The 25,176-nt window shown below is 36.6% G+C and overlaps 1 protein-coding gene across 1 annotated transcript in view; it reads left to right on the top strand.

Moving 5' to 3' along the window:
• LOC149078485 (rho-related GTP-binding protein RhoE-like) overlaps positions 1 to 23,442 on the top strand; it is a 112,956-nt gene extending 89,514 nt beyond the window's left edge. Inside the window, exons 3-6 of the mRNA XM_089240599.1 lie at positions 10,958 to 11,045; positions 18,380 to 18,489; positions 19,113 to 19,247; positions 21,703 to 23,442. Of these exons, the coding sequence (XP_089096725.1) occupies positions 10,958 to 11,045; positions 18,380 to 18,489; positions 19,113 to 19,247; positions 21,703 to 21,948 (579 nt within the window). The 3' untranslated portion in view covers positions 21,949 to 23,442. The remainder of the gene's footprint in view (positions 1 to 10,957; positions 11,046 to 18,379; positions 18,490 to 19,112; positions 19,248 to 21,702) is intronic.
• The last annotated feature ends 1,734 nt before the right edge of the window (positions 23,443 to 25,176 follow it).

The following is a 25,176-nucleotide window of genomic DNA, read 5'->3' as shown; positions in this document are numbered from 1 at the left end:
CGATGACTTCGGATATAACGACACTTTTTCGCTTTTGCTTCCTTGTTTATAGCGTTTTCCAAGAAAGTCCTAGAATTAGAGATTTCCACGTTAAGGCAAAATGCTCGTCTGTTTCTCTATTGATGCCTTAATGTTGAAAAAAAGCAACATTTATTTCATGTTTGACGCTGCAACTCGCTCCTCATTGACATGGACTGTACATGAACATTATCGTTTTATCTCGTTATCACCCTTCCCAATTTTTCTTATAAAAATGTATTTTTCCTCAGAATTTTTTCAACGAAGCTTACTTTAATTCTTAATCTTCACTAAAATCGGGGACGAAATATGAATAATGCTATAATGAATATGGCTGTAAATATTCATCTCATATAAGTATGGGGGAGTTAATATTTCCTCCAGTGAAACCACATTTGAACTCACTGCAAAATACTACTTTAATTAAACAGCCTTTGATATAAAATCAATACAAAAATATAATGACATATCTCACCCAGGTTTGTTTGTAAGCAATATTTGATCATTTCGCATCCTATTAACAGCATTTTAGGCAAGACTCGGTGATGTCTCGTATTTATGATCGCAATTTTCATCCATTACTATTCTGATCGAATATGGTTACCCCAATCATGATGAAAAATAAGAACTTTTGCCCAGTATTTGATTAGATCTTATTATATTTGTCGTGGTGGGAAAAAAACCCCGAAAAACATCAACCTCGATTATTGCGACACCTCGGCTATGACGACAAAATTTCGTGGAAACTTCGATGTCGTTATAATCGAGTCTTAATACTTTTACTAAACTCCACATGCACGTCCCCCGTATTTCTCTGTGTATATTTCTAACGCAGGAGTGGCGAATTCGCGGCACGCCATGATATCAGGAGTGGCACGCGAACGCTTTTCAAAAATTAAAGAGAGAAATTCTATTTATTTTTCAAAAATCTGTGAAATTCTCAACTTTTAAACAATCCTTTTCTTATGAACGATGGTCTTGTAGGGTTGCTAAACCTATATTTTGTATGGTAAGCACTCTTAATAACAATTATGTGATGACGTTCTATTCAATGTGTTTCTGTTCGGTTTTTCATCTTTGGGCATAGTTGTTGGGCGTCCCATGTGTACGACCCCAAAGCAGAATGTTTTGCGACGTTCTGCAACGAGCCCTCAGCTGACTTGAAATATTCTGCGGTAAAAATTCGCATATATATATAATAGCGTTTTTCTACACTTTTCTTAAAATTCTTCCAGATTCTTCTGCAACAGCACTGGTTGTTCTGTGACGTACGTCGCACATTTCGGCATATTCTGCTTTGGGGGTGTACGAGATTCAAGATCGTCAGCATGGGGAACATGCATTGTATAATACAGATTTATGACATTGTATATCCATGAATTCTTAGGGCGAAGGGATTCAAGCACCCGTAGTTCTCAGATTCCGGTGTCTACTGCACCCAACACGGTGTAGGTACGATAACTCTACCGATATACGTACTACTGCTGCTGCATTGCGGTAATCGAACTTATTACAAAAAGTGAAAACAATTTAGAACTCAACTAAACAAACTAAACATTTTTGCGAAAGTAAAAATTAGAGCCGAAAAATATTTTGTTTCAACAGAAATGATGTGCTCGTGTCCCGTAAAAACGGAGGTTATGGCGTGCTTGTTAAAATTCGTCGAGTGTCACGCGCATAAAAAATAATCTCGATTGTGACACGGCTTGGAAAAAGGTCGGCCATCCCCGTTCTAGCGAATCGTTACATGTTGGAATGTGTATGACCGTGTTGTGAACCTAACATGAAGTTTGTTTCTGTGTAATACTTGTGAAAGTGCTGTCATCTGCCATTATTTTTCGAACTAAGAGTGGAGTGTTGTAGCTCTCTGTGGTGAGTCTTGTTAACCGGTAACCGAATCGGACTGTATTTCATCGCATTTTTTTTCCTTCGTGAAACTGGATACGATGACAGATTTCTTGGGAATTTCGGAGAAAAAAAATGCGGAATATATGTTTATGAGGGCGAATATATAGTTCGTTTCTTCCTAATATTTAAGTACTCGTGACATTTTCGAATTTCATAGAGGTCAGGAAAAAAAAAATAATAAAAAATATTTTTGAATCGCATTCGGTTCAGGGATAATTTGTTGGCGTGCAGTTTTGTGAAACTTCGCGTGTCGTTCACGTGTTTAACGTAAAGTTTACGGAAAAGAATACAAATAAATAGAAGGATAAAAAAAAAACGAACTGCATCGGGACATGGTTCATTGATCTCTGTTAAGATCCCTAAAGTGTCTCGAGACCGTAACGACGACGACGACGAATACACTCCTTGAAATCAATCGATGCGGAGACAAGTTTCAAACTAAAAATAAGTTTTATTTTTCTCGTTCTGTTTGGAACATGTTACTAAAGTTTTTTTTCCCCCTTTAAAAGAAAATAAGGGAAAAAAAGTTACAACTGAAACGTTTTTCGGTTCCGTTACCTTTTTTTTCCCCCGTCTTACCGAAATGAGTATTATGAAGGTTTTTTTTCAGGTCTTTAACGGTTCTTTTTGGTTTTTATATATCTTGGGTGAAATTTTTTCGTTGAAACGGGATTCTGAAGACGATTGTAATTATTTTTGCCCAGTTGAAAATTTGTTACATCGGAATGGACTGTTTCTATGATTAGGAAGATTAGGCACTGATTTTGGTTCTGTTAAAAGTAAAGTTTAGCCCTCGTTCAGCCGGACTGTAAAGCGATCAAAAGGAATATCCTCGAATCCTCTTGAAACACGCGCAATTTCCTATAACGAGGGATGGGATGAATAGTGATTTGTGGCCGAATATCAATTTTCCTAAAATTAATCGAAATTATAAATAAAATTGCCATTTTTAATTGAAAATATAATTATTGATAATTTGAAATGATTGATATATTGAATTAATTATTTCAATTTATTTTATTTTAATATTTATTTCAATTTTTTTATTTAAATAAATATTAAAAAACTGGTAGTTGTTGCCATGATACAGACAATCAAATTTAATAATGATATTCAGTCGAATCCCGTTATAACGAACGCCAAGACACCGGAGGAATCACTTCGTTAAAACAAAATTTCGTTATAAAGGAATTACAGGTTACCTAGCGTTGCGTCTATGTCAACTTATTTGGGGGATTGAAAAAGTGTTCGTTAAAACGATATTTTCGCTACAACGGCATTCGTTAAAACGGGATTTGACTGTATTGCATTTTAATATTAGTGAGACCACGGCTGACGAAGATGATGTGTTCCGGAATCACTTCATTAGCCGAACGTGATTTTCCATAGGTTTCTATGGAAAATCGTTTGATTCGTTCCAGCTTCTGCCAAAAATTCAAAGATATATGTTTTTTTAAAACACCAAGAGATGCTATAAAAAAGACAAAAACTGGCTGAAGGCTTAAACGAATAGCTTCAAAATTGTATAAATCAGAATATGCAGGAAGATGAGAGATGCTGGTAATCTCTTTTATTTTCCAGCATGTAATACAACCAACACCAGGTTTAGTCTAGTAAAGTTCATGTTGACACAACCCAATCGAGTTCATAAGTGTCCCCATCCATACGTGATTTGATCAGCTCATTTCTGAGTCTGATGCATATGTAGATGGAAAAGATAATCTCTCAGACTGTTTAGCTTGATGAGTCTCGCACTGAAAGAACGCGTGCTCCGAAAACATAAGCCACCTTTTTTTTTTCTTTCAATGCATTTTCTATTTTGGCTGAACTTTCCATTTCATATAGAATGGTTCAAAGAATTTCAGAAAGAGAGGCATAAGTACATCTGAAAAAAAAAATTACGAAGTGGGCATGAATAAACCGGACCCTAGCTACAGTAATTCTGATGATGATTGGTGCGAAATTCAACTCACACGACGCTGCTATTTTATGTTGGTGCGTGTATACATATCATCGAGAATGTTCGTTAGCTGAATCTGTATTCGTTAGCCGAAGCAGAAAAACCAAGAAAAAATCTTCATTAGCCAGAAAATTCGTAAGTCAAAGCATTCGTTAGCCGAGGTATCGCTATTTACAGAATCTTTTTTTTTTTTTCCCAACAATTGTTACAATTTTACATCTAATTAAGAAAATGTCAACCATTATAAACTTTCAAGTATTAATGCATCATAAAATTTACGATTTATTTTTCCACTTTAGATGTTGTTTGCCCCTTTCAGTAGCTCAATACGTTTCTTGTTTAGATACATCTTTCAGTTAGTGAACTTACGTAATTCATGCTCACTTCCACATTATTGTGGTAGGATTCTATTTTCAGCTTCATGTTTTACTTCCTTCTAAATTCACCCTGACATAACCTCTTGCAGAGAAAGGGATAGATATGCACCCCACACAACAAAATATAATTAGTAAATTGTTAATTTATGCGAAAACTTTAAATTAATATAATTTTTAAAAATGGTTGTGTTGTGCTAAGATTTACACAGATATTCGGCCGAACCGAATATTCGGCAAAAAGGGCCAAATAGTATCAGCCAAATATTCGTCCTATCTCTACGTATAACCCTTTAAGATCCGAGCATTCAGTTTTTGGAATTTTCAAAATATATATTTGCATTTTTGATACTCAAAAAATGCAATAAAACATGTCAGCAAACATTTTTTTTTTTTTTTTTTAGCAATAATTCATTTAATACAATTTTTTTCAGCCAAGATAATGCTGCAGGGTATAACCAACTTCACGTACAATTAATTCTTTCTTGAATTTTATTATTAAATTTCAAGTAATAAATAACTTTTTCTAGGATGCAGTTTCTTCTGGAAGTCGTCTTAATCCTTCCTCCCCGCTCTGAAAGTTCAACTTTAAGTGCTGCCGTCTGATGAAAGCCCTAAACTTCATATTCACCATATTCCTAAATCAAAACTTACACAACCCTTTAATTCAGAGCTTAACTCCCTGATGTCAAAAGAAAAAAAAAATTACAGTGCGAAAAAGCAACCCACACACATTCGTATAAAGTATTCAGTCAAACCAAAAATACAGAAATATCCCGTAAAATACGGAACATATAGTGCCGCTACTCACAGTTGAAATTTTTCAGACACATTACCGATTTTTGTACCTTCGGTACAAAAAAAAAATTGCGAAACGCTATTCTACGGCGATGGTCTTTTCCGATTAATATTCTCAACTTTTTGAATGAAACGGAACATTCGCAGCGTAGAAATTTGAATTTTTCTTCCCCCGATTCTCGTGGATTCATCTAAATTTAAAAGATTCATTTTCATAAATATACGAAAACTAATTCGTGATGGGGTATAAAACTCTCTTCTAGATTTATATTCCGTATACGCAAATGATCGGCGGCTTGAGCAAATCTTCATCGGCATGGACGTTGGTGAGGGATCGGCACTCAACTTTATCCGTAACCTTTCCCATCTGTCAAGAATTATAAGATTGATAACGTCTTGTCTCGGGGCTACCGCATGCAAAAAAATAACCAACAAAAATATTCCAGCGTTTATTTTGTTTCCCGATGCATCGTTTTATAAGACGAGACGGAAAAAAAACCGATAAAGAAGTGTTGAGAAAGAATTATTTTCATGAATTTCATTCCTTACTTTGAAATTTTCTCGAAAAACAACAACAAAAACTGGCCCGTAAATATTTACCAGAAACCTCAAAAAAACCATAAATAAACAAAAAAATCGATTTTTTTTTTTTTGGGAAAAAAATTTAGGATGGATGTTTTGGGGAGAAAAAAATACAACAAACCTCTCTTTTTGCCGGACTTTCCTATAAGAGATCGATATCAATACGGTCGAACGACCTTCGTGGATTTAACACTCGGACGGTTATCACCCATCGACCTTGATGAAATTTTAAACCATCGGGTGCGCTTTTTTTGATCCGGATCCCTGAACATATCGTTTGAGGTCTCGAGAGGCCAAGGATTGGTGATTACTAATACATCGAAATACGGTCACCCCTTCTTTTTTTTTTATAGGGGATACTTTATTCATTCGCAATCGACTGAAATCGATGATGCATCAATGTAAAAAGAACGATCGGCCATGCGGAAAGTCTTTGATTTTATCGCCTCGGAATGTGTCCCCCGCTCTTTTTTTTTTAAGGCAGGTCTCTTAGGTGACCATTGACAGAGCCGTGTTAACGCGTGGACGTACCCGGGTTTGGTCCGGAGTGCTCGAGGTACATGTGGGGCTTCCATTGAAATGAGATATCGTACTGTTTTTCGAAATTGAGTATGTGAATACAAGTCTAACCCCAATTCAACGAATTATATTAAACCGACAATTTATTCGTTAAATCTAAGAAAATCGTTAAAATGAAGGTTGAGAGAGATATATGTATGTAATACTCTGCGGTTCTCAACCAGCGAGGCCGCTCGAGGAAAGTAAAAAAAAAAAAATAGTTAAAAGTGTTTTGAATGAAATAAATCAGTAACTTTGATGAATAAATAAAAAATAGGCCCACGGGGCTCCGCCATAGTAATTATAGACCAGAAAGGGCTCCGCGAGTCAAAAAAGATTGAGAACCGCTGCTCTAATATTATGTAAAAGAACCTCTGAAAAAATCGCTGTCACGGAATTCGTTATATCGGGGTCCGACTGTAGTATTTTCGTCCAAGGCAAGGACCGCCAGAACCCCCCCCCCCTCCCAGACCAGACTTTCGCAGTTCCCCTTTATGATGAATTCCTAGCATGAAAAAACGAAAAACGATGCGAATCCTCCCTGGCCCCAGGGCTGGAGCCTTGTCAGCACCACCCTTGTGTGTAGGGGGGGGGGGGTACAAATTACTCTTTGGCGTCCCTGACAATTCATGAAATCCGAGATAAAAGTGAATTCCTGCTTACAAATTGGTGCTGCACAGTATAATATGTTTCAAAACTTATACAATGTGCACAGGATTATCCCATTGGCCACAAATTACTTTTTACTGATGAAGTAAAATATGTGCCTCTCTCTCCATTGTGTCGGAAGAAACTTATCCCGTGCCGTGACATTCGGAGGGAATTTCGCCGAGATATTGGGATTGAAATTCTTGATTTTTGGTGTATTTTTTATGAGGGGAGAGCAATTTTTATACTGAAATGATCGTGGGAAGTGGCAAGAATAAACAAATTCGTTTATCAATCTCTCTCTCTCGTAGAATTTTGTCCCAAATGGGCTACGGGAATAATTTGTCTCGGCATAATAGAGAGACGCGAATTTTACGACCGTGGAGTTTCTATGAAAAACAGTCTCATAATTCTCAATTTCCTTTTATTACCCTAATCTTTAGTTACGGTCGAACGTAACCGTATTAGATAATATTCGAGTGATGAAGTATTTCTCTATGGGGGAATTTATTTCCCTAACCGATTTAATGTAATGTGGACGCAATTAATTTTCTGCTGATTTCAATCCCTTTCAACCGGATGTTCTCTCAACCGGTTGACCCTCGTTACCAGTTAAACCATTTAAGTTCTATTGTCTCACTTTCGAGTATTAGCAAATTTATAGGGACAATTCCTACTATAAAACCACGAATGCACCTCGTAAACATTCCTCCGAGGAATGGTTACTTCTAACGAATCGGTGTATCTCGGATTTATGTTTTGTACCTGACGTGAGGATTTTCACCGAGTAATACCTGGCATGTGATCAGGAAGTGCTGCTACCTAGCTTCCGAATCAGAAAGCAAACAACACTGTGGTTTATTTTGCCTGCTCGTATTATGCTCGAATGTTGTAGGCCTGATTTGCTCTTTGTGGGGAGATATTTTGAATGGGGAATCGGCTCGCTTTCTCACGCACCTTTAAGCTTGGCAGGATAGATTATTGGTAAGCAACTTATAATCTTGATGCTATGATACTTTTCGGTGTAGAAACTGACAGAATTTTGAAATATCGTTTTGCGATATAATTGCTAAGATAGGTAATCGTTTTAGGTACCCTATAGAACTAACCCTTCCCTCTGTGTGGGCTTACAAAAGACAGGTAAAAAAAATTATTATCAGTGCAAATCTCGTTGATGCAGACGCTCGTGAGGGATGTTTTGATCCAGTTTTTTTAGATCTATTTTCTCCCTTATCCGGCTCCAGATACGTTAAACAAACACGTCTCTATAACGAATTTCAGAGAAACTTTCACCATAATGCTCTTGACGGGAATCCAATTCCGAAAAAAAAAAAAAAACTTCTTTTGTCCCTATTCCCCCTCCTTTGGATGTGGAACGTATTGTTCAGTAACTGATAAGTTCCCTGAAATCGAACATCATTATGAAAATTTCTGTCCGTCGGTAGCGGCGGTGGCGCTTGAGATAATCATTTGCTTGTGGAAATTGATTCGAAAGCTCTGGTAATGACATTTATCTTCCAAGGAGTGAATAGAAAGAGGGGGGGGGGAGGGTGTTCGCGAGACTGTAATAGTAATACTCCCCGAGAGATACTCATCAATAGCTGCGAAAGTCGAAGTAACGACATCAGTTTTGTGTCGTCGTCGTTTATCGTCGTTCAGTTTTTCTCTCAATTTTATTTATTTATTATTATTTTTTTCCATTATTGTTTCAGTGTCTGACAGGAGAATTTTCGCTAACGAATACACGGGTGAGACAACCCTTTCTGACTCCCTTGACGTCGTTGTCGAATCATTTTTATCGCCATTTTCTCCAAATTAAATTCAAACTAGGAGAGATTGCGGGTATATATATATTTTTTTATAGGTACAGTACAAAGAGTGTTTGTCCGAAATAACATGTACGAGAAGAACAAAGGCAAAGGGAGGCCGTTAATTGAGCTTGTGCCGCGTCTGTTTTTAATTAAAATTACGTCTCTCGCTATCAGTTCTAATGGAAAGGCTAAAACTGTTGCGTGTGTGTTAATTAATATTTTTTGAAAGTCCGTCATTTACTGGCAGGGAGTAATTAAACGGGCAGTTTTTTTTTTTCTTTTTTGTTCCACGAACTTTCTTTTCGTATGTGCGAAATGTTCAAGTGCTACCGAATAGGGCTATTACATTATTTTTTGTGGGTGGCACCCGTGCTTCTAGAAAAGGGTGGGGTTTATGGGAGAGTTTAATTTAAATATTACGTGTCTTGATATGTTTACGGTTTCGAATGTAAAAATTTTCTTTCTCTCCTCAGCGAAGTTGTTGCCGATGTAATAACTTTTTTTTTTTTTGGATTCCGTTCTCGTTAATTAGTTGTTTTATTCGGATAATTCTTCATTTGGGTATAATGACCCAAAGGAATTTTTATACAATCGTTCATTCTTGTTTTGGAGATTTCCCATTTGTATGTTTCTCTGTGTGGTGGAAATCGACTGGCCATACTTTATCGTTAAGTCAGCGGGACATCGAGCTAATCGCCGTCATTCAGTGCTCAATAATAAGAATCATAATGGACATGGTATGTCACGTCACGTTGGGCGATTCAATCTTTTTTTGTTTAGGTGAAGTGGTCAGGAAATCTTTTCTACAATTATATATATTCATAGTTTTTTTCGATTTCATATCTTCTCAGTGCTAATTTAGTATCTTGAAATTGTCTAGTAGAGCCACGGCAAACGAATCCTTTTTTCCCTTTTTAAGAAAAAAAGTCGAGAAAGAACCTCTAATAACGGTACAAGAGAGTATAATTGGAAATTAATATACGCAGCGAGGTAACAGTAATCAGCATCACCATAAGGACCAAGATGTCAGATAGGTCCGTCTTGTATTTTAAGGAGCTTAAGCTGTACAAAACACTACATTTCGCTTTTGCAGGATGTACTGCGTGTACTTTTCCTGCAGTCCTCGACACCTTTTCTCTCTCATTTGATTTCACCTAATGTCCTCTTCGCTCGGGGGTACGCATCTCATTTTTAAAAAGTTTTTAATGATCCTTTTTTTCAAGTTAAGACTTAAGGTACACATTTGTACCTAAGTCAGATGGTAATTGCTCCAATTAAAGATATATCGCCCCAAATTAATTAATTAATTTTTATTTTAATAGACATTTTGACATCCAATAAACACAAATCAGTCAAAAAAATGTTTTGGCGCAAATGTGAAGAGGCTATAGGATTTTTTAAAAATATCGTCATGAGATCGTACTAAAACAGACAAACATCATGAGATAAATCATAAACCATTACATGCTCAGTTGGATATGAGTCTATCTGCAAACATGCAACGATCTTGAAATTGGAAAAATACCCCTTCCTGATATGTTTTCCACATAGTTTTCGCGAAAGGAATTTCCGTACAAATGCTGATACGAAACATTGCGTTTCATATCCGGCATGAGGAAAACACACAACTCGACAAAACATCCGATTTATATTCACGCATACGCTTACGGAAAATAATAATAATGAAAAAAAAAAAGGAGGTAGAAAAATGGGAAATCAGATTTTTCAATCTTTGACATTTTCGAGATTTATATGTCATAGATAAAAAGGAGGCTCCTAAAGGATAGGAATGAGATTTCTTTTGTGTGGATTTGAGAAGTGGCTCTGTACCATCACCACGTACACAGCCAGAACGAATCAACCTTCTGTATGGAGCGAGAAATCCTATTACTAACATCCGGGAAAAAGAAAATAAATTCCAGAATCAGCGAAAGTCCCCTCAACAAGCGCAATTTCTTTGTTCCAGAACCATTATTTGGAAAATCTTCGAAAGAGATAAAGGAAGAAAAATATTACCCGGAAATAGAGCATCCGGGAACCATAACAAGGTGTTTTCATCCGTTTTTCGGAGTCACTAAATTCCTCATACGATGAGTAATTTGTTCCGTGATGAAAGATTCGAGTGCTTCATCGGTACATAGCGATGAAACTGGTGTGATAAATATTGACTGAGATTTCTTGCTTGCCTGCCCGAGAGATGGCAGCATCGTTATCTGATGTGGCGCCATCTCTCGTTTGTTTTATAAAGCTCATTGAGTTGTATTGATTTCATATGCTTTTTTTTGCCTTCTCTTCCGCAGGCTTACATACCGACTGGATTCGAAATGTGCTCTACAGACTGTGAAGTTGGTGATCAGAAAGTTCACGTCACAATATGGGATACATCTGGTAAGTTTGAAGTTCTAAATCAGAGGTTCTTAACCAGGAGTACACAGACCCTTCGGGGTCATTGGAAATATTTAAGGGAGTCCATGAACACATCGAGGAAGCAATCAGCTTCATTAGTTTTACATTGCTTTATACTGGATTTTATCTTGTGGAGGTGTCCGTGCCCTTCATTTTACTGGCAGATGAAGTCCACGGACTTCATGTTATTGACACAAAGGATTTGTGGAACACGAACAAAAAAGTTGGAGAACCCCTGCTCTAAATGGTCGGTGCTCAAACTCTGCCACGTGATCTGATATATATAGTGCAAAAAGCAAATAGTGTTTTTCTTTCGTTATTGGATTCTGAATAAATATCAGCTCTAATACGGCCGAAAAAAAATTATCCTTCATCAAATACGGCCCGTAAATCGAAAAGTTTGTACACCATACTCTAAATAATATGTACAGGGCCATTCCAAAATCAATATGCTATTTAAAAATTATAAGCATGGGGGAAAACTGTTATTCGAGTGGGTGGTTTGCAAGAAAATCCATGTCACAAATTCAGATTGTTTTTAACGAATAAAAGTAAGAAATTTAGACGGTGTGTTTCGGGTTTTTTTATTTAAATTTAGGTGTCGTTTCTCATTAACAACAAAAAGCCTACAAATTAAATCACTTTTAATAACAGCTTTTCCTTTCTTTCATTCGAACCAATACTTCGGCTAACGAAGATGATTCATAGGTTTTTAGGGCAAATCGTTTGTTTCGTTCCGACATTTAAAGTTAAGCCCAACTTTAAAAGTTTGATTTTTTAGGGCAAATCGTTTGTTAAGCCCAACATTTAAAGATAAGTTTAAGCATCAAAGAATGCTATAAAGAAGACAAAAGGTGATTGGAGTTTTTGTATTTTTTTTTAGCAAGTTGAAAGATGCTAGGGATTTCCGTCCTAAAATTTTGAGCTGTTCCTGCGGAATTAAGTCCGAGTTCATTCCATGAATTTTTGCACAACCCGCATTCTTGTACAAGCTCATTTTTCATGAATTTTTCCAAAAATAGACTAGTTAGTTTTGGCTAAATCAGTTTTAGGTTAATTTTGGCCCATCTTTTATCAAAGAAATAAATTCAATCTAAGGCCGATATTACACTATAAAAGTTTTGTAAAAGCTCTTTGATAAAACTTGAAAAATTCAACCAATAAGCGTCTCGGTTACGTTTGCTCAAATTTAACCGAGACGCTTATTGGTTGCATTTTTTAAATTTTATAAAAGAAATTTTATCAACCTTTTATAGTGTAATCCCAACCTTAGAAATCCGTCAAAAATCTGATTTTATAACCAATAGTAATAATTATATGTATCGCTATTTTTTCTATCATTCCGTGGAGTGTTGATTATGTCTTCCATGAACTGTTTTCTCTTTTGTTTTTTCTTATTTTCATGGTATTTGAGTTCAACAGAAAATTATGGAGTGTGTATGTATGTTATTTTTCATCACTGATGATCAGTTTGATATTGTTCACATTATCTGATTATTTATATATATTTTTTGAAGTGTTTGGTTGTTTTCTTCAAAACATCATGATGTTTATTTAGTTCGACCCGCTTTTTCGTCGTCTTGAAGTAATCAATAGTATTTTGATGATTGATTGATGTGGCGTATGGGTAACTGACTATGTGTTTATTAAGAGGAAAAATCAAGCTGATTGGAGTCAGTTGCTTTTATCCGACAGCAAGATCGGTCTTTCATGAGATAATTAAATGTTTTTCCGGGATTGTATTCCATGGTCTTGACAATGCGAATTTTTCACTTGAATTCCTGAATTTCTGTTAAACGTTACGAAAGCTTTTAAGGTGAAATTTGGATAGAAATTCAATATGGATGACCACATTTTTTCCTTGAAGTTAGGAACGAATTCATGTATATTATAGGATTTCGTTATTGATGACTGATCAAAGTTATGATATTGTTGACCAAGTTATCAATTGTGATAGCCACGGTTTAAATAGGTATAAATTCAGGTTGGCATCTGAACATCATAATTCGGTCTTTCAAATCGTTTAGTGCTTGAAGATTATCTACCGACCGGAAGTTACACATGTAATGGTTTCAGTCAACCACCGAAATTCTCTGCGTTTTCATCATTCAATTAATTTATACTCTACCCCGTAGCACGTTGGCCGAATGCAGCTCCTAAAGCCCAACGTAATATGGATTTTGAATAATGAAAATTGTGAACATTTCAACTACTTCCACTACTTAATCGTACATGCACCTCGTAAACATTCCTCTGGGGAATTTTTAAGGAATTGATTTATACATGCAGGAACATGTTGTGTATGTGTGTCGGTTGGTTTTCTGTGGTTCCCAACTTCAAGGCGCAAATGCGAGCCGATCTCCCCGTTAAAAAGTCTCGCCACAGAGAGCAACAGTCCTACAACGATAAATCATTCAATCATAACCTTTCGCTCATGGTTAGAAAAACTGGTGGCAGATGGCAGCACTACACATAACAAGCATTACAGAGAAACAAAAAAAACTTCACGTTAGGTTTCACTACACGCACACGCACATTCCCGCATGTACCGCTTCGTTGGGGGTTTCCGCGGGGGGGGGGGGCGAGGTGTAGCAGTAGTGGGTAGGGCCTCCAAAAATGGCTCGGGAATCCATGATGTTCTTAAGTCAGCCACCTCGTTGGGCAATTTGCCTGTTGTGGCGTTGTATTTGTATTTGTAATACTTTTCAGTCTATTTGTTTCTCTCGGGAACATTTCATTCTGTTTCTAAGTATCTTTGCACTGCCAAGTCCATTATACCAGAAAGAAGGGATCTCGTTTTTTGGTTTTTAATCAGTGCCGTAATTGGAATGTTAGTGCTTGTGAAGTTCATCTTCTTTCTCTGGCTTTCCCAATATTTGCGTTGATATATAAAATGTTGGATGGTGTCACTATCTTTGTATACATAACGAAATGCTATTCGACGGTTTCGTACCAGGCGTTGTTCACGCTAGCAGGAATACATACCTCCAATCAACATTACTCGATTGTATTATATAATGAAACCTGTACGCACACAATGGAACGTCAAGAGCCTGAAATAATCTATTTTAGACAGGTTCCCATTGTAGGTGCATACACACATAAAAACCTTAATCAATAAAAGGGACTATTTTTTGTTTCTGTTGAAGACAGGTTTCTGTCTCGTACAGTGTCCGTCTTAGATAGGTTCCCACTGCACAGTTATACCTCGGTTAACTAACGTTATTCCGTTCCGGAACGAATTATCTTCGTGAGGTATCACCGTATTTGCAACGTATGAGTTTGAGTGTCATCTATCTTTCACAAAAGACAACTAATACAATTTTTTTACGCATACGTTTTGAGAGCAGCTTTTTCCGACTTTTTCCATAGCCTAGGGGTTAAGATTTAACTTGCCAGCTCGTGCTTCTTCAGTGGATGCGTGATGCATTTCCAACTGATGTTCCGTGAACCCACGAGAGCGCTCCAGAGGTTCCGTGTAATCAAAAGCTGTAAAATTTTTCATTTGTGTCATTGTAAAAATAGTTATATTGGTTAAACATTCATGTTTGGTTCCGTAAAACAGTCTCATAACCACGAGTGGTGCAGAGGTAAGATTCTCGTCTACCGTCATGAAAGTTGGTAGTTGCCGTCAGGTCCTGATGGTAGATGGCGTCTTTATCTCCAATCCAACTCGTTCGGTAGTAAATTGCTATATAGTGATACGACCATGCACACACAGAGTTGGTGTGTGATAAAGTAGTTTCGTAATCATCGGGGGGGGGGGGTTCCGCTTAAACTAAAACGTTGAAAACCTCTGACAGAACACCTGTGCTGCCTTCTACAGCCTCCCTTGTTTTTTACAGCAATCTCTCCTAAAGGACATCAGATATCGCCCTGTTTAAAAAATATTAGTTCGGACCGACTTCTCAATCCGTTTACTGACATACCAGGCAAGAATCACTAAACGCCCCCCCTAAGAAAAGATAATCCCGACGAAATAAAATATAGATGTTAAGTATCATTTTCAGCATGTGGCAAAGTTAAGGAAAATAGGAAAATGTGTTTCATTGAAAAGTCAGCTGTACAAAATATCTGTCCTCGTTAATGCTGAAACAAAATTCTTTTAAGAAAGAAATATATCTAGTCGGTGTCGCTAAGAAAACCATTTATGGAACAACTAATTTTTAAATCTTTTTATCCAGGCATTTGCCTGATTTTCGCTTTAATTACTTCAACAATTTTATTTGAAAAAAAAAAAAAATTATTGCATCTCCTAAATCAAGAATTTTTTATCAAAAAAATCAGGCTGAAAATTATTTATAAAAACCAGATGTTTGACTTAACGCCCCCTGTATTTTTTTTTTTTTTCTCCATTCGGAAGTCTATTTCACTTATTGATGCTTTATTGTTCAGTTATTGTTCGCTGTAGACGAAAGCAAAAAAAAAAAGCACTTTGCCAAATTGACTTTGAACTGTTTCTCGTTCGAAAATATACTATATTTTATTCTGTCTTCATCAAAGTTCAGGTCCAGACATGAACCAGATACAAAAGAAAACACATTTAATAAATATATATTCATTTTAATGCGTTTTATTGCGGTATTTATATTTTATTTTCTTATTTTATTCGCGAAGTAATTGAAGAACGGTTTCGAACTTCAAAGAAACAATTTCTCCTCTCGTAGATAATGGGTCCTCAGATGGGGAAAAAAATCAATTTTTTTCTGCTTTTTAAATATATAGAGATGCGATAGAAGATTAAAAAGCAATTACACTTCCCCTTTTTTTATTATTATTTTTGCTCTTTTTAAGCTATTCTCTATGGATGAGTTCATTTATTTTTCAAAACTGCGGCCGACGTCCGATGGGGCCCTTTACGGTCTCTATTATTCTCAGTGAAAGCGCCTTCAACGAGAAGAAGACGGGACGACCCGTAAATTTAATTGTGCGTTAAAAATACAGCTGTTATGGGACTTTCAATTTGTGAATCTCTGAGAATGGATATCGTAGTGATTGATACGATGTGTGTTCGTAAATTTATGGGCTGTGAAATCGTGTTTTTTTTTAGATTTTATGGGATGTTTTTCGAATCTCTGCTGTCCGTGAATTGTTCTAGGATTAAGGTTTTTCGTTTGGAAATTATCTATGGACACATTAATTTAATGATTGTTTGGAGATGAATATTCAGTTGTTTGACGGAGTATCATTGTTATGACACGTGTATCAATTTCCTGATTACTTCGTCTGTGTGGATCGTGCTAGCGACACACTCCTGTCCAGCCTGGCCAAACACCTACTCGTAAACAATGTAGTCAGTCTATGCCCCTAGTACTTCATTGTCCCAACTTGGACCAATTTCTCTTGACGAATATTTGCCAAGGGAATATGCTGATTCGTTAGAAATTCTGCAGAGGAATATATACGAGGTGTAAGTAGATGAGTTACTTACTCCGGCCCGGCGAATATTATTCCCGATACGGGGCTTCCCCTGAGGGAGCAGTTATTTTCTCAAAGTAAAAAAAGATTTACATCCTACTCCAAGGAGCATCGTAAACATTTCGCGAGCAGCAATTTGGTGCCCTAAGGTTTACAACACGTATTTTACATTCCTACATTAAAGAAAAACATACTTAAGGCATTTATATGCATACACACATACATGTTTTATGCTCATATAAATATTTAAACACGCATATTTTCCCACAACATTATATTTTTCCACAATTATTTTACATACATACCGATGCTATTATGATTGAGACATGCATCACTACCACATATGACCTATGCAGTGTCCACCTCTTCCAAATATATATCAGCTTTTATTATTATGTGTATGTACGCAACGAGGAGCATGTAGATAGTAAATTAACTGGCCGATCTATTAAAGGGCGGTATTATCTGCAAAAGTAGAGTTTTCCTCGCTTTACCTAGGTGATACGCACATTACGTCAAGCGGGTGAAGTTCAGATTACACAGGTAATTTGAGCAATGAAAAAATTTTCTGCACTTTAATGGACGATTAGCTTAGTTAATCCTTAGATTTCCTGATCTGATCTCCACACTTTTACGGCATACCAACAATGCATACCCCAATGGTATTCCAACAGTGACCACACATTCGAGATTTAAAAAACACATGACAAAAAAAGAAGCTCCGGTGTACGGGCTTCGTGAAGACAGCCCTGTACACCTCGTCCTGCCTTGAATAAAAAGCTGGCCAATAGAAATAGGACTATAGCTGTAGCAATAGAAATAGATATAGTCTCACAACCCCGGACGCCATGCAAGGCACCTTACTTCCCTTACCTCAAAAGAGGCAGAATTGTGTTGGAAAAGTTAGCAGGGATTTATAGTGGTGGCTCCCCCACACCTTGCCCCGTGCTCGCAAGTATCCAATCACTCGCGTCATTCTCCCCGTGAAAAAACAGCCATCTGAGCAATAGAAATACTTCACTCACTTTCAACAAGTTCGTGGTTTTCCCGTTTATTGTATGTCAAAAAAAGACTTCCGAGAGATATGCAAATGTTATTCATCCACAAAGAATCTTCAATTCAGAAATTGCGGCCATTCTTGAATCGGTCACTTGACCATTCTCATAATTTCAGCAAGTCTTTCCTCTGTTTCTGTTTCATTTTTTTTTTTTTTTTTTACTTCCCTTCTAGGCGTAGGTCGCTTTCTTCCCTAGCTGTAGTAAAAAGAATCGACGGCCGTTGGACACCGCTAACGTTCGCGTAAAGCGAAATGGAATTTCCACAGTAACTTTTCATAGCCACATAGAAAAAAACTTTTTTTTTATTATTATTATTTTTCTTTGAACCAAAAGGGTTGGTCAAAGAGCGTCGTTTTTCAGCTGGTAAATGTACCGGTCCTAAGATACGACAAATACGATGTCGCCGTCCCGTTTTTTTATTTTCTTTTTCGGCCGTTTCCCGTCCGTTTGGGTGAAAAATCGCAGCTGTGACTGCATTCCTCTGGTATTGATTGTTGAAGACAGAACCGATCCTTCTTGTCATCTCTCGTTGTTTATCCCCGTTCTCTGTCTGGAGTTATCGCAACCTTAAGCACTTGGTATTCGGATTCCAAAGGTATTCCAACTTCCCTGAAAGTGCTACTTACTTGCCTCAACTGTCTTCTCCATGGTTTTTTCCAACAGCAGTTACTTGGATAACATACCTAGTATATAGACCTAAATGTTTCCATGTTTATTTTTTTTTTTCCGTGGAAGTGTAATAACAAAGATTTGATATTCACTTATGATGTTTTTTTAATGAATTCATGTCATTTTAATTTTTTATTATGTGTGTATGTATATATATATTATTTTTCGTAGGTGCCCCGGCCTACGATACCGTGAGGCCTCTGGCATACCAAGATGCGAAGGTGTTTCTCTTGTGCTTCCATATCGCGATGCCTGTCTCCTTGGAGAACGCCGTTAAAAAGGTATCATTCGATTGAGTATATATTGGAATTTTGTGTTATGACATCAGCCCTGAAGAATATGTACTTAATGGCCAATGTCTGTCTCGTGAAATGTTCTGAATTTGATAATTTACCAACTCTTCTTGGACTTTATGCTGTGCTTCTGGACAATTTACATTCTGTCTAGACCTCGAACGCTGGGCCAATTATGTCCAGACGTCGAACATTTGGGCAATTCTGTTCACTTCTATCCAGACCTCCAACATTTGGGTAATTCTGTCCAGACTTCGAACATTTGGGCAATCCTGTATGGAAATTTATCATTTGGGCAATTTTGTTCACTTCTATCCAGACCTCTAACATTTGGGCAATTCTGTTCACTTCTATCCAGACCTCCAACATTCGGGTAATTCTGTCCAGACTTCGAACATTTGGGCAATCCTGTATAGACCTTTATCATTTGGGTAATTCGGTTTAGACCTCGAACATTCGGGCAATTCTGTTTAGACCTCAAATTTGAGCATTTTCTATCCAGACCTCAGACATTTTTCTCATATATTTGATATTTCCATTAGCATATTCATAATTAATGAGGAAAATAAAAATTCGATAATAGCTCATAATTTCTATTTTTATTCTTTCAGTGGCAGATAGAAATAAGGCGTCACTGTCCATCAACTCCCATCATCCTTTGCGGGTGCTGCAGTGATCTCAGGTGCGACAGTGAAACTATCAACAGCCTAGCTAACCAAAAGAAATCTCCAGTCACAGCCGAGGAGGTGAGTATCACAATTATGCTGTATAGTTCGTAGCATTTTCTATGTGGTCATTATGGAGGAAGTGGTATAAAAGTAGCATTGCAATGACATAGCCTAGACCAGTGTTTCCCAAAGTGGGTGAATATCGCCCCTTGGGAAGTAATGCGAAAAATAAAAATATAAGTTATGTATAATTCTATGTATTTGCTCCGGGGCATGAGAAATCTTTTTCGTGAGAAAGGAAAGTCTAGAATAGAAAAGTCTGGACATCTATGGCCTAGACCACCAGTGGTTTTCAACCGGTGCTCAGCGGAACTCTTGGGGTTCTGTGTGTACTTCCCAAAGGCTCCGCGGCTGCCAAAGGGAAATAAAATAAATCACTAAATTTCATTTTAAAAAAAAAGCCTACCGGTCTCCGCCGTATAAATTATCTTAGCGCGAGTTAATAAAGGTTGAAAACCTCTACTGTTTTGGTTACTCACATGCATGCACGGTTTCTTGGTCACTTCCATGCTCACACATTTTATAGATCACTCTTTTTTGCCAGTCTCATGCTTGCACATTTTTTTGGTCACTCTTTTCACCACTCCCATGCTTACATGTTACTATTTTGGTCATTCCCCTTGCACACTTTCTTGGACTCTTACCGAACTAGTCCTTTGCTCTCTAGGTTACTCTTTTAATCATACACATACTTGCACATTGTTTTCGTCATTTACATGCTTGCAAACTCTGTAGGGCAAAGGTTCTCAACCCTTGGTCCGTGTGCTTTTCAAAGGGGCTCCACGGCAGCTAAAGGACAATAAAATAAATCAGTAGATCTGATAAATATATAAATAGATGAAAAATACGCCTATGGAGCTCCGCCATAGAAATTATAGAGTAAAAAGGGCTCCACGAGTAAAAAAAAAGGTGTAGAACCGCTGGCCGAGACCAGTGGTTCTTAAACTATGGGTCGCGACCGAAACTAGGGTCACAGGAGCTTATGAGATGAGCCGTGCAAATCTGCATACAATCCGGTTGTAAGTCCATTTGCTGTATTACTGATTTCAGCTGCCTGGGCCGAGACCCAGACATTTTTGGAGCTTTCTTGGGCCGTGATTTTATATGTATTTTGAGCAGTCTGTATCAAACAGACATAAAATTATTGCAGAATGCAAAGTAATGCTGCAATATTTATCTGTGCATAAAATATGAACCCACCAAAAGATTGATGAAAATTTAGAATTGGTGAGAATTTGAAACTAATGAAAGATATACTTTAATCCAGAATTGATAGAGGAAATTTCTAGAACTAATAAATGAAAAAAAAATTCTAGCATTAATAAAATAAATAATTGAAAATTAATCAGAGGAATAATTATAGCATTAATTGAAGAATTCAGAATTGAAGGAAATAATTTCAGAATGAGTGAAAGTCTCAGTTATTAGGGACTCCTGCTTGATTTGATCAGCAGGAGATTGATTAACATGATTATTTGACTTGATTAACACGCCAACGCCACTGAATGGTGTGAAAAATTAAAAAAAAAAACCAAACATTTTGTTACTTAGGGATATTTAATAAGAATTTTTTGGCTTCGAAACAGACCCATGGGTCTCGAAGTTAATAGTTTTGTTAATTTTGAGTCTTGGTAAATGAGGGTAAGATCCCGTAGCCTAGACAAATGTTTACTCAACTGACGTTTACCCGACAATTAGATTTATATTAAGGATGGTCCGATTAATCGAGTCGGTTAATCGATCATTTGTTAATCGCAGTTAAAAATTTTAGTCGGGTTAATCGAAACGATCAATTCGATTAAAATTTTTATCAACAGTTTATAATTTACTTGATTTATTTGACTTAATCGATTAAATGTCTTAAATTATGTTCCTATACATACCATGACCGTATTTTAAAAAAAATTGAATCACTATTTTGATCAAATTTTTCGACATTAGAAAACGCAAGTCGATTCAACGAAAACCAGTTATTATTTCTAAAATTACTGATAAAATAAACGAGATCCAAGTTGAGAAAATTCAGGATATGACAAGCATGTTCAGCATGTCGTCCTCCTTATGCTAGAGACATGAATGTGCAAATTTTCATTTGTGGGTTTATCAGTTCATTGGATCACTTATTTTGCTAAGTTTTGTCAGAAACGCGCAAATGTGTATCCCCTCTATTGAAACATATTTAAGGAGGAAAAACTTCCATAGAGTAACATGGGCAGAGTAAACATTCAAAAGTCGTTTTCCCAAGTTCTAGAAATTTTCACATTCGTGTTTCTGGCAAAGGGGGGATGATGTTAAACAGCTTCAAGCGGGTGGTTTTTATTTGTTATTCATCTATTTCTATAAGATAAATCAGTATATTTTATTCGAGTAATCAATTAATTTTTTTGATTATCCAGTTAAAAATTTGAATCGATTTCCAGCCCTAATTTAAATTGATTCTTCACTTTTCTTTTCTTAATTTCTATTACCTCAGGCGGTGAAGGCGTCCAAGAAAATCGGCGCCACGACGTACGTGGAGACATCTTCCAAACAGTGCGCCAAATCCGTCAACGACGCCCTCGAAGTAGCCGCCCTGGCATCGATGGGCAAACTCAACAAGAACAGGCACCTACTGACCCTGACCAAGAGCAAGAAGAACAAGAAGCTCAAACACAACAAGAACAAGTCCCTGCTCAAGGAAGAGATCAGGGTCCGCGCTGGACATTGTACGATACTTTAGGATATTATTATTGTTATTATTATAATTAATATCACAAGGGCGAGGTTCTTTTCTTTCGACCGAACCCTGTGTGTGCGTGTGTATAAATGAATAATTTCAAAAGTGATAAAAAAAAAATTCAGAAATTTAAAGAAAAAAATTGGAAAAAAAACAATCAAAAAACTTTATGGACTATAAAAATGTTATTTTTGATAAGATATATGTAATGTTGGTTGTTATATATCGTTCTGGCTGGATCAGTAATTTTTATTTACTTCTTGTTTTTCTTGGCAGTTTATATGTCAGTGTTTCTCAACTGGGGTTCCTCGAGAAACCTTCAGGGGTTCCACGAGGTATCGTGGAGAATTACAATGCTCGTAGGTTAGAGATCCTGATCTCTCTTCCGGAACATGCTAATTGATGACGTTCCCTATAACATACATGTAATTTTCGAGGATTCCCAAAAGAGGTTGAGATACCCTGGTTTATATGATTGTCGGGTGTATAATTTTTTTTTCCTTTCAGATTTCTATCCGAATAGGTTCTTCTTTTCATGCTATTTTTACTCATGTGTATTTCTTCTCCGCAAACAGTTATTTTCACATTTGTTAGAATGTTGCAAATATATGCGGAATGAATGGATATTATGGTTTCTAGATGTCAGAAAGTTATAAAATAAGGGACGCATATTTTTCTGTGAGCTGAAAAATTTACGGTGGTCCTTATACCAAAATACTTAATAGAGTCCATTTCGGACGTACATTGAAAGTTGCTCTCCTCTGTCTGCAATAGATGGTGCCACTGCAGTAACTGAATTTTCATCACCTTCCAGGCCACAAAAGACTATTCTATCCACGCTTCTGACAGTAAGGGTGACTATATATAGAATCATTTGGTGAATTTCGACGGTGGTGGAAAATGTTTCGGGTGACATATCGTAGTCTTTCCTCTAAAAATTAAAATAGGGGACAACAAATTACACGGCAAAAACTGACAACCCTACATTCCGTCAATTTCTAATTGTGATGCATGATGATAATGAATTCCATTCACTTTATTAAATAGTTAAATTAGTCACGGAACATCTGAAATCTTAGAGTTTGAGAATGTATTCATATATTGGTGGACTAGTTTGCGATGCGATCAACTGCGATCAGTGACCTGCTAATTAAATTGATTATTAGCCGTTATTGAGATATCTGAGTAAGTTTTTGGGTGAATTACCCGTCCGTTTCTCACAATCGAGTTTCATAAATCTCTGGCGAATGACGTCCGAATTCCTCGCGATAGAGTTATCTCGATCAATCTCTGGCCACTGATTTTCAATATTTGGGCATCTCGGATGTCGAGCAACATCCTAGACAACCGTACGGCTAATGTCATACTGGTTATATCTGGAATAACAATTGAGCAAATAATTACCAAGGGAAAAGATAATATGACTGGTCAATAAATTATTTTAAGCAGTGCTTGCAAGGAAAGGGTCCTCCAAGGTGTCGTCCTCAAAAAATTATGAAAAAAAATTAGATACATTAATCTCATCAGAAACACAAAAAACAAAAATTGCGGTGGAGTGCAATAATTATTAAAGCCACAAAAAATTATTAAAAGTGATTACAGTTGGCTACTCATCGCCTCTCGCGCTTCATGACGATATCTCTCTAAAAAAATTTAACTCGTCACACACTTAGCTCCCTTTCTTCTTTCCCCCCCCCCTTCTTTCTTTTTTTGTGCTGTACCTGATCATCTGTTGTTTGCATGATGCCACTCCAGTGTGTGTTACGGGACTTTTAAATTCATTCTTGGCCTCTATTTGACATTCAAAATATGGTAATATATTTATTTTTTTGTGTCCCATAATAATTATGCTGAATTTTTTCATGTTTCGGTGCATATTTAAATGAGTAGAATCACTGGTAATTTTTTCAAAACTTTTCGAACATGTCACCTTAGGACCCTTTCCTTGTTAGACACAAAAACCAGTAAATAATAATAATAATGATAATTATTATTATTATTATTATTGTCGATGTGATCAATGAATGGCATTCCAACATTACACGCGAAAAAATACAAAATATTTCAGTAACATTAGTCTCAGTGGCGTCGGCGAAGACGGTGCTTGAGCACCCATAATATTTTGTAGCGATGGTCCAAGCACCCCAAGAATATGTTCTGAAATCAAAATTTCTACGTAAAGCTCATGCCGAGCACCTGCAGGTCTAAATCACTCCGACCGGTCTACATATTTTTCTACATATTGCAACTAAATGATGCAATTAAGGAGTAAGTCATTCTTGTACCTTACGAGTGTAAAATCAGTACTGTGTTCACAAATAACAATTTGAAAATTTTCAGTCTATAACATGTATGTTCTTAAATCGTCAGTACGGTGCAATTTTGTATCATCCGAGAGTGGGATATTTAAAGGGACCAACAACATGTAAAGAAGTAAAAATGTTAGTTGTCCATAACATTGAAGTTAAGTATTGGGTATATAGGTGAACCCAATTGTAGTAACCAGTCAATACAGTGTCCTCAGCGACCTGGAAAGTCAGGAAAATGCAAGATGCTCAGGCGAAAATGTAAAATATGTGGTAAAAGTCAAAGAGAGAGATATATACAGAGAGATATGCAAATACAGTATTTTATAAAAGTCAGGAAAAAATTCTGTGAAGGGGAAAAACTAAAATTCTAAAACATTTGGGAGGGGGGGGGGGCTAAGATTTCTTGAAATTTTCGGTCGGGGAAGGTGAGTAAAAGTTTTTGCGTTTTGGTCAGGGAAATGATAAAGAAAATCTTGCTTTTAACAACTAGTGTTACCAGTAGACCTTACGTCTTACTACCAAGTTATTTCCATATAATACTCATTATTCCAAACATCCTGGTGCAATAAGCCAGCTTTATAGAACACTAGAACCTTTCTTAAGATTAGAAAAATTTATAAAATTAAAAATTAGAACTTACAGGACACCCATTATAGGGTAGTGACCATGTGATCTACATTATATATATATATATATGATTTTATGGATCAATGACGTGATTTTGGCCATCCCAACTTTTTTTTTTTATAAAATAAATGTACATTATATGAAAGGTTCCGTTTTCACCCCTAGCTTTCAACAAGACTTGCTTGACGTTTCAATAGGAAAAATTACGAGTAAGATTTTCATGAGTTTATGAATTATATTATGATAATTATGACTTTATCATAATTACTCACATGTCGTATGAATCTTATCTTTG

The sequence above is a fragment of the Pholcus phalangioides genome, unplaced genomic scaffold (genome assembly GCF_987345545.1).
Source record: "Pholcus phalangioides strain wild (caught in Gottingen) unplaced genomic scaffold, Ppha-v1.0 ptg000013l_1, whole genome shotgun sequence".
Lineage (NCBI taxonomy): Eukaryota > Metazoa > Arthropoda > Arachnida > Araneae > Pholcidae > Pholcus > Pholcus phalangioides.
This window is presented reverse-complemented; position numbering and strand designations above follow the sequence as displayed.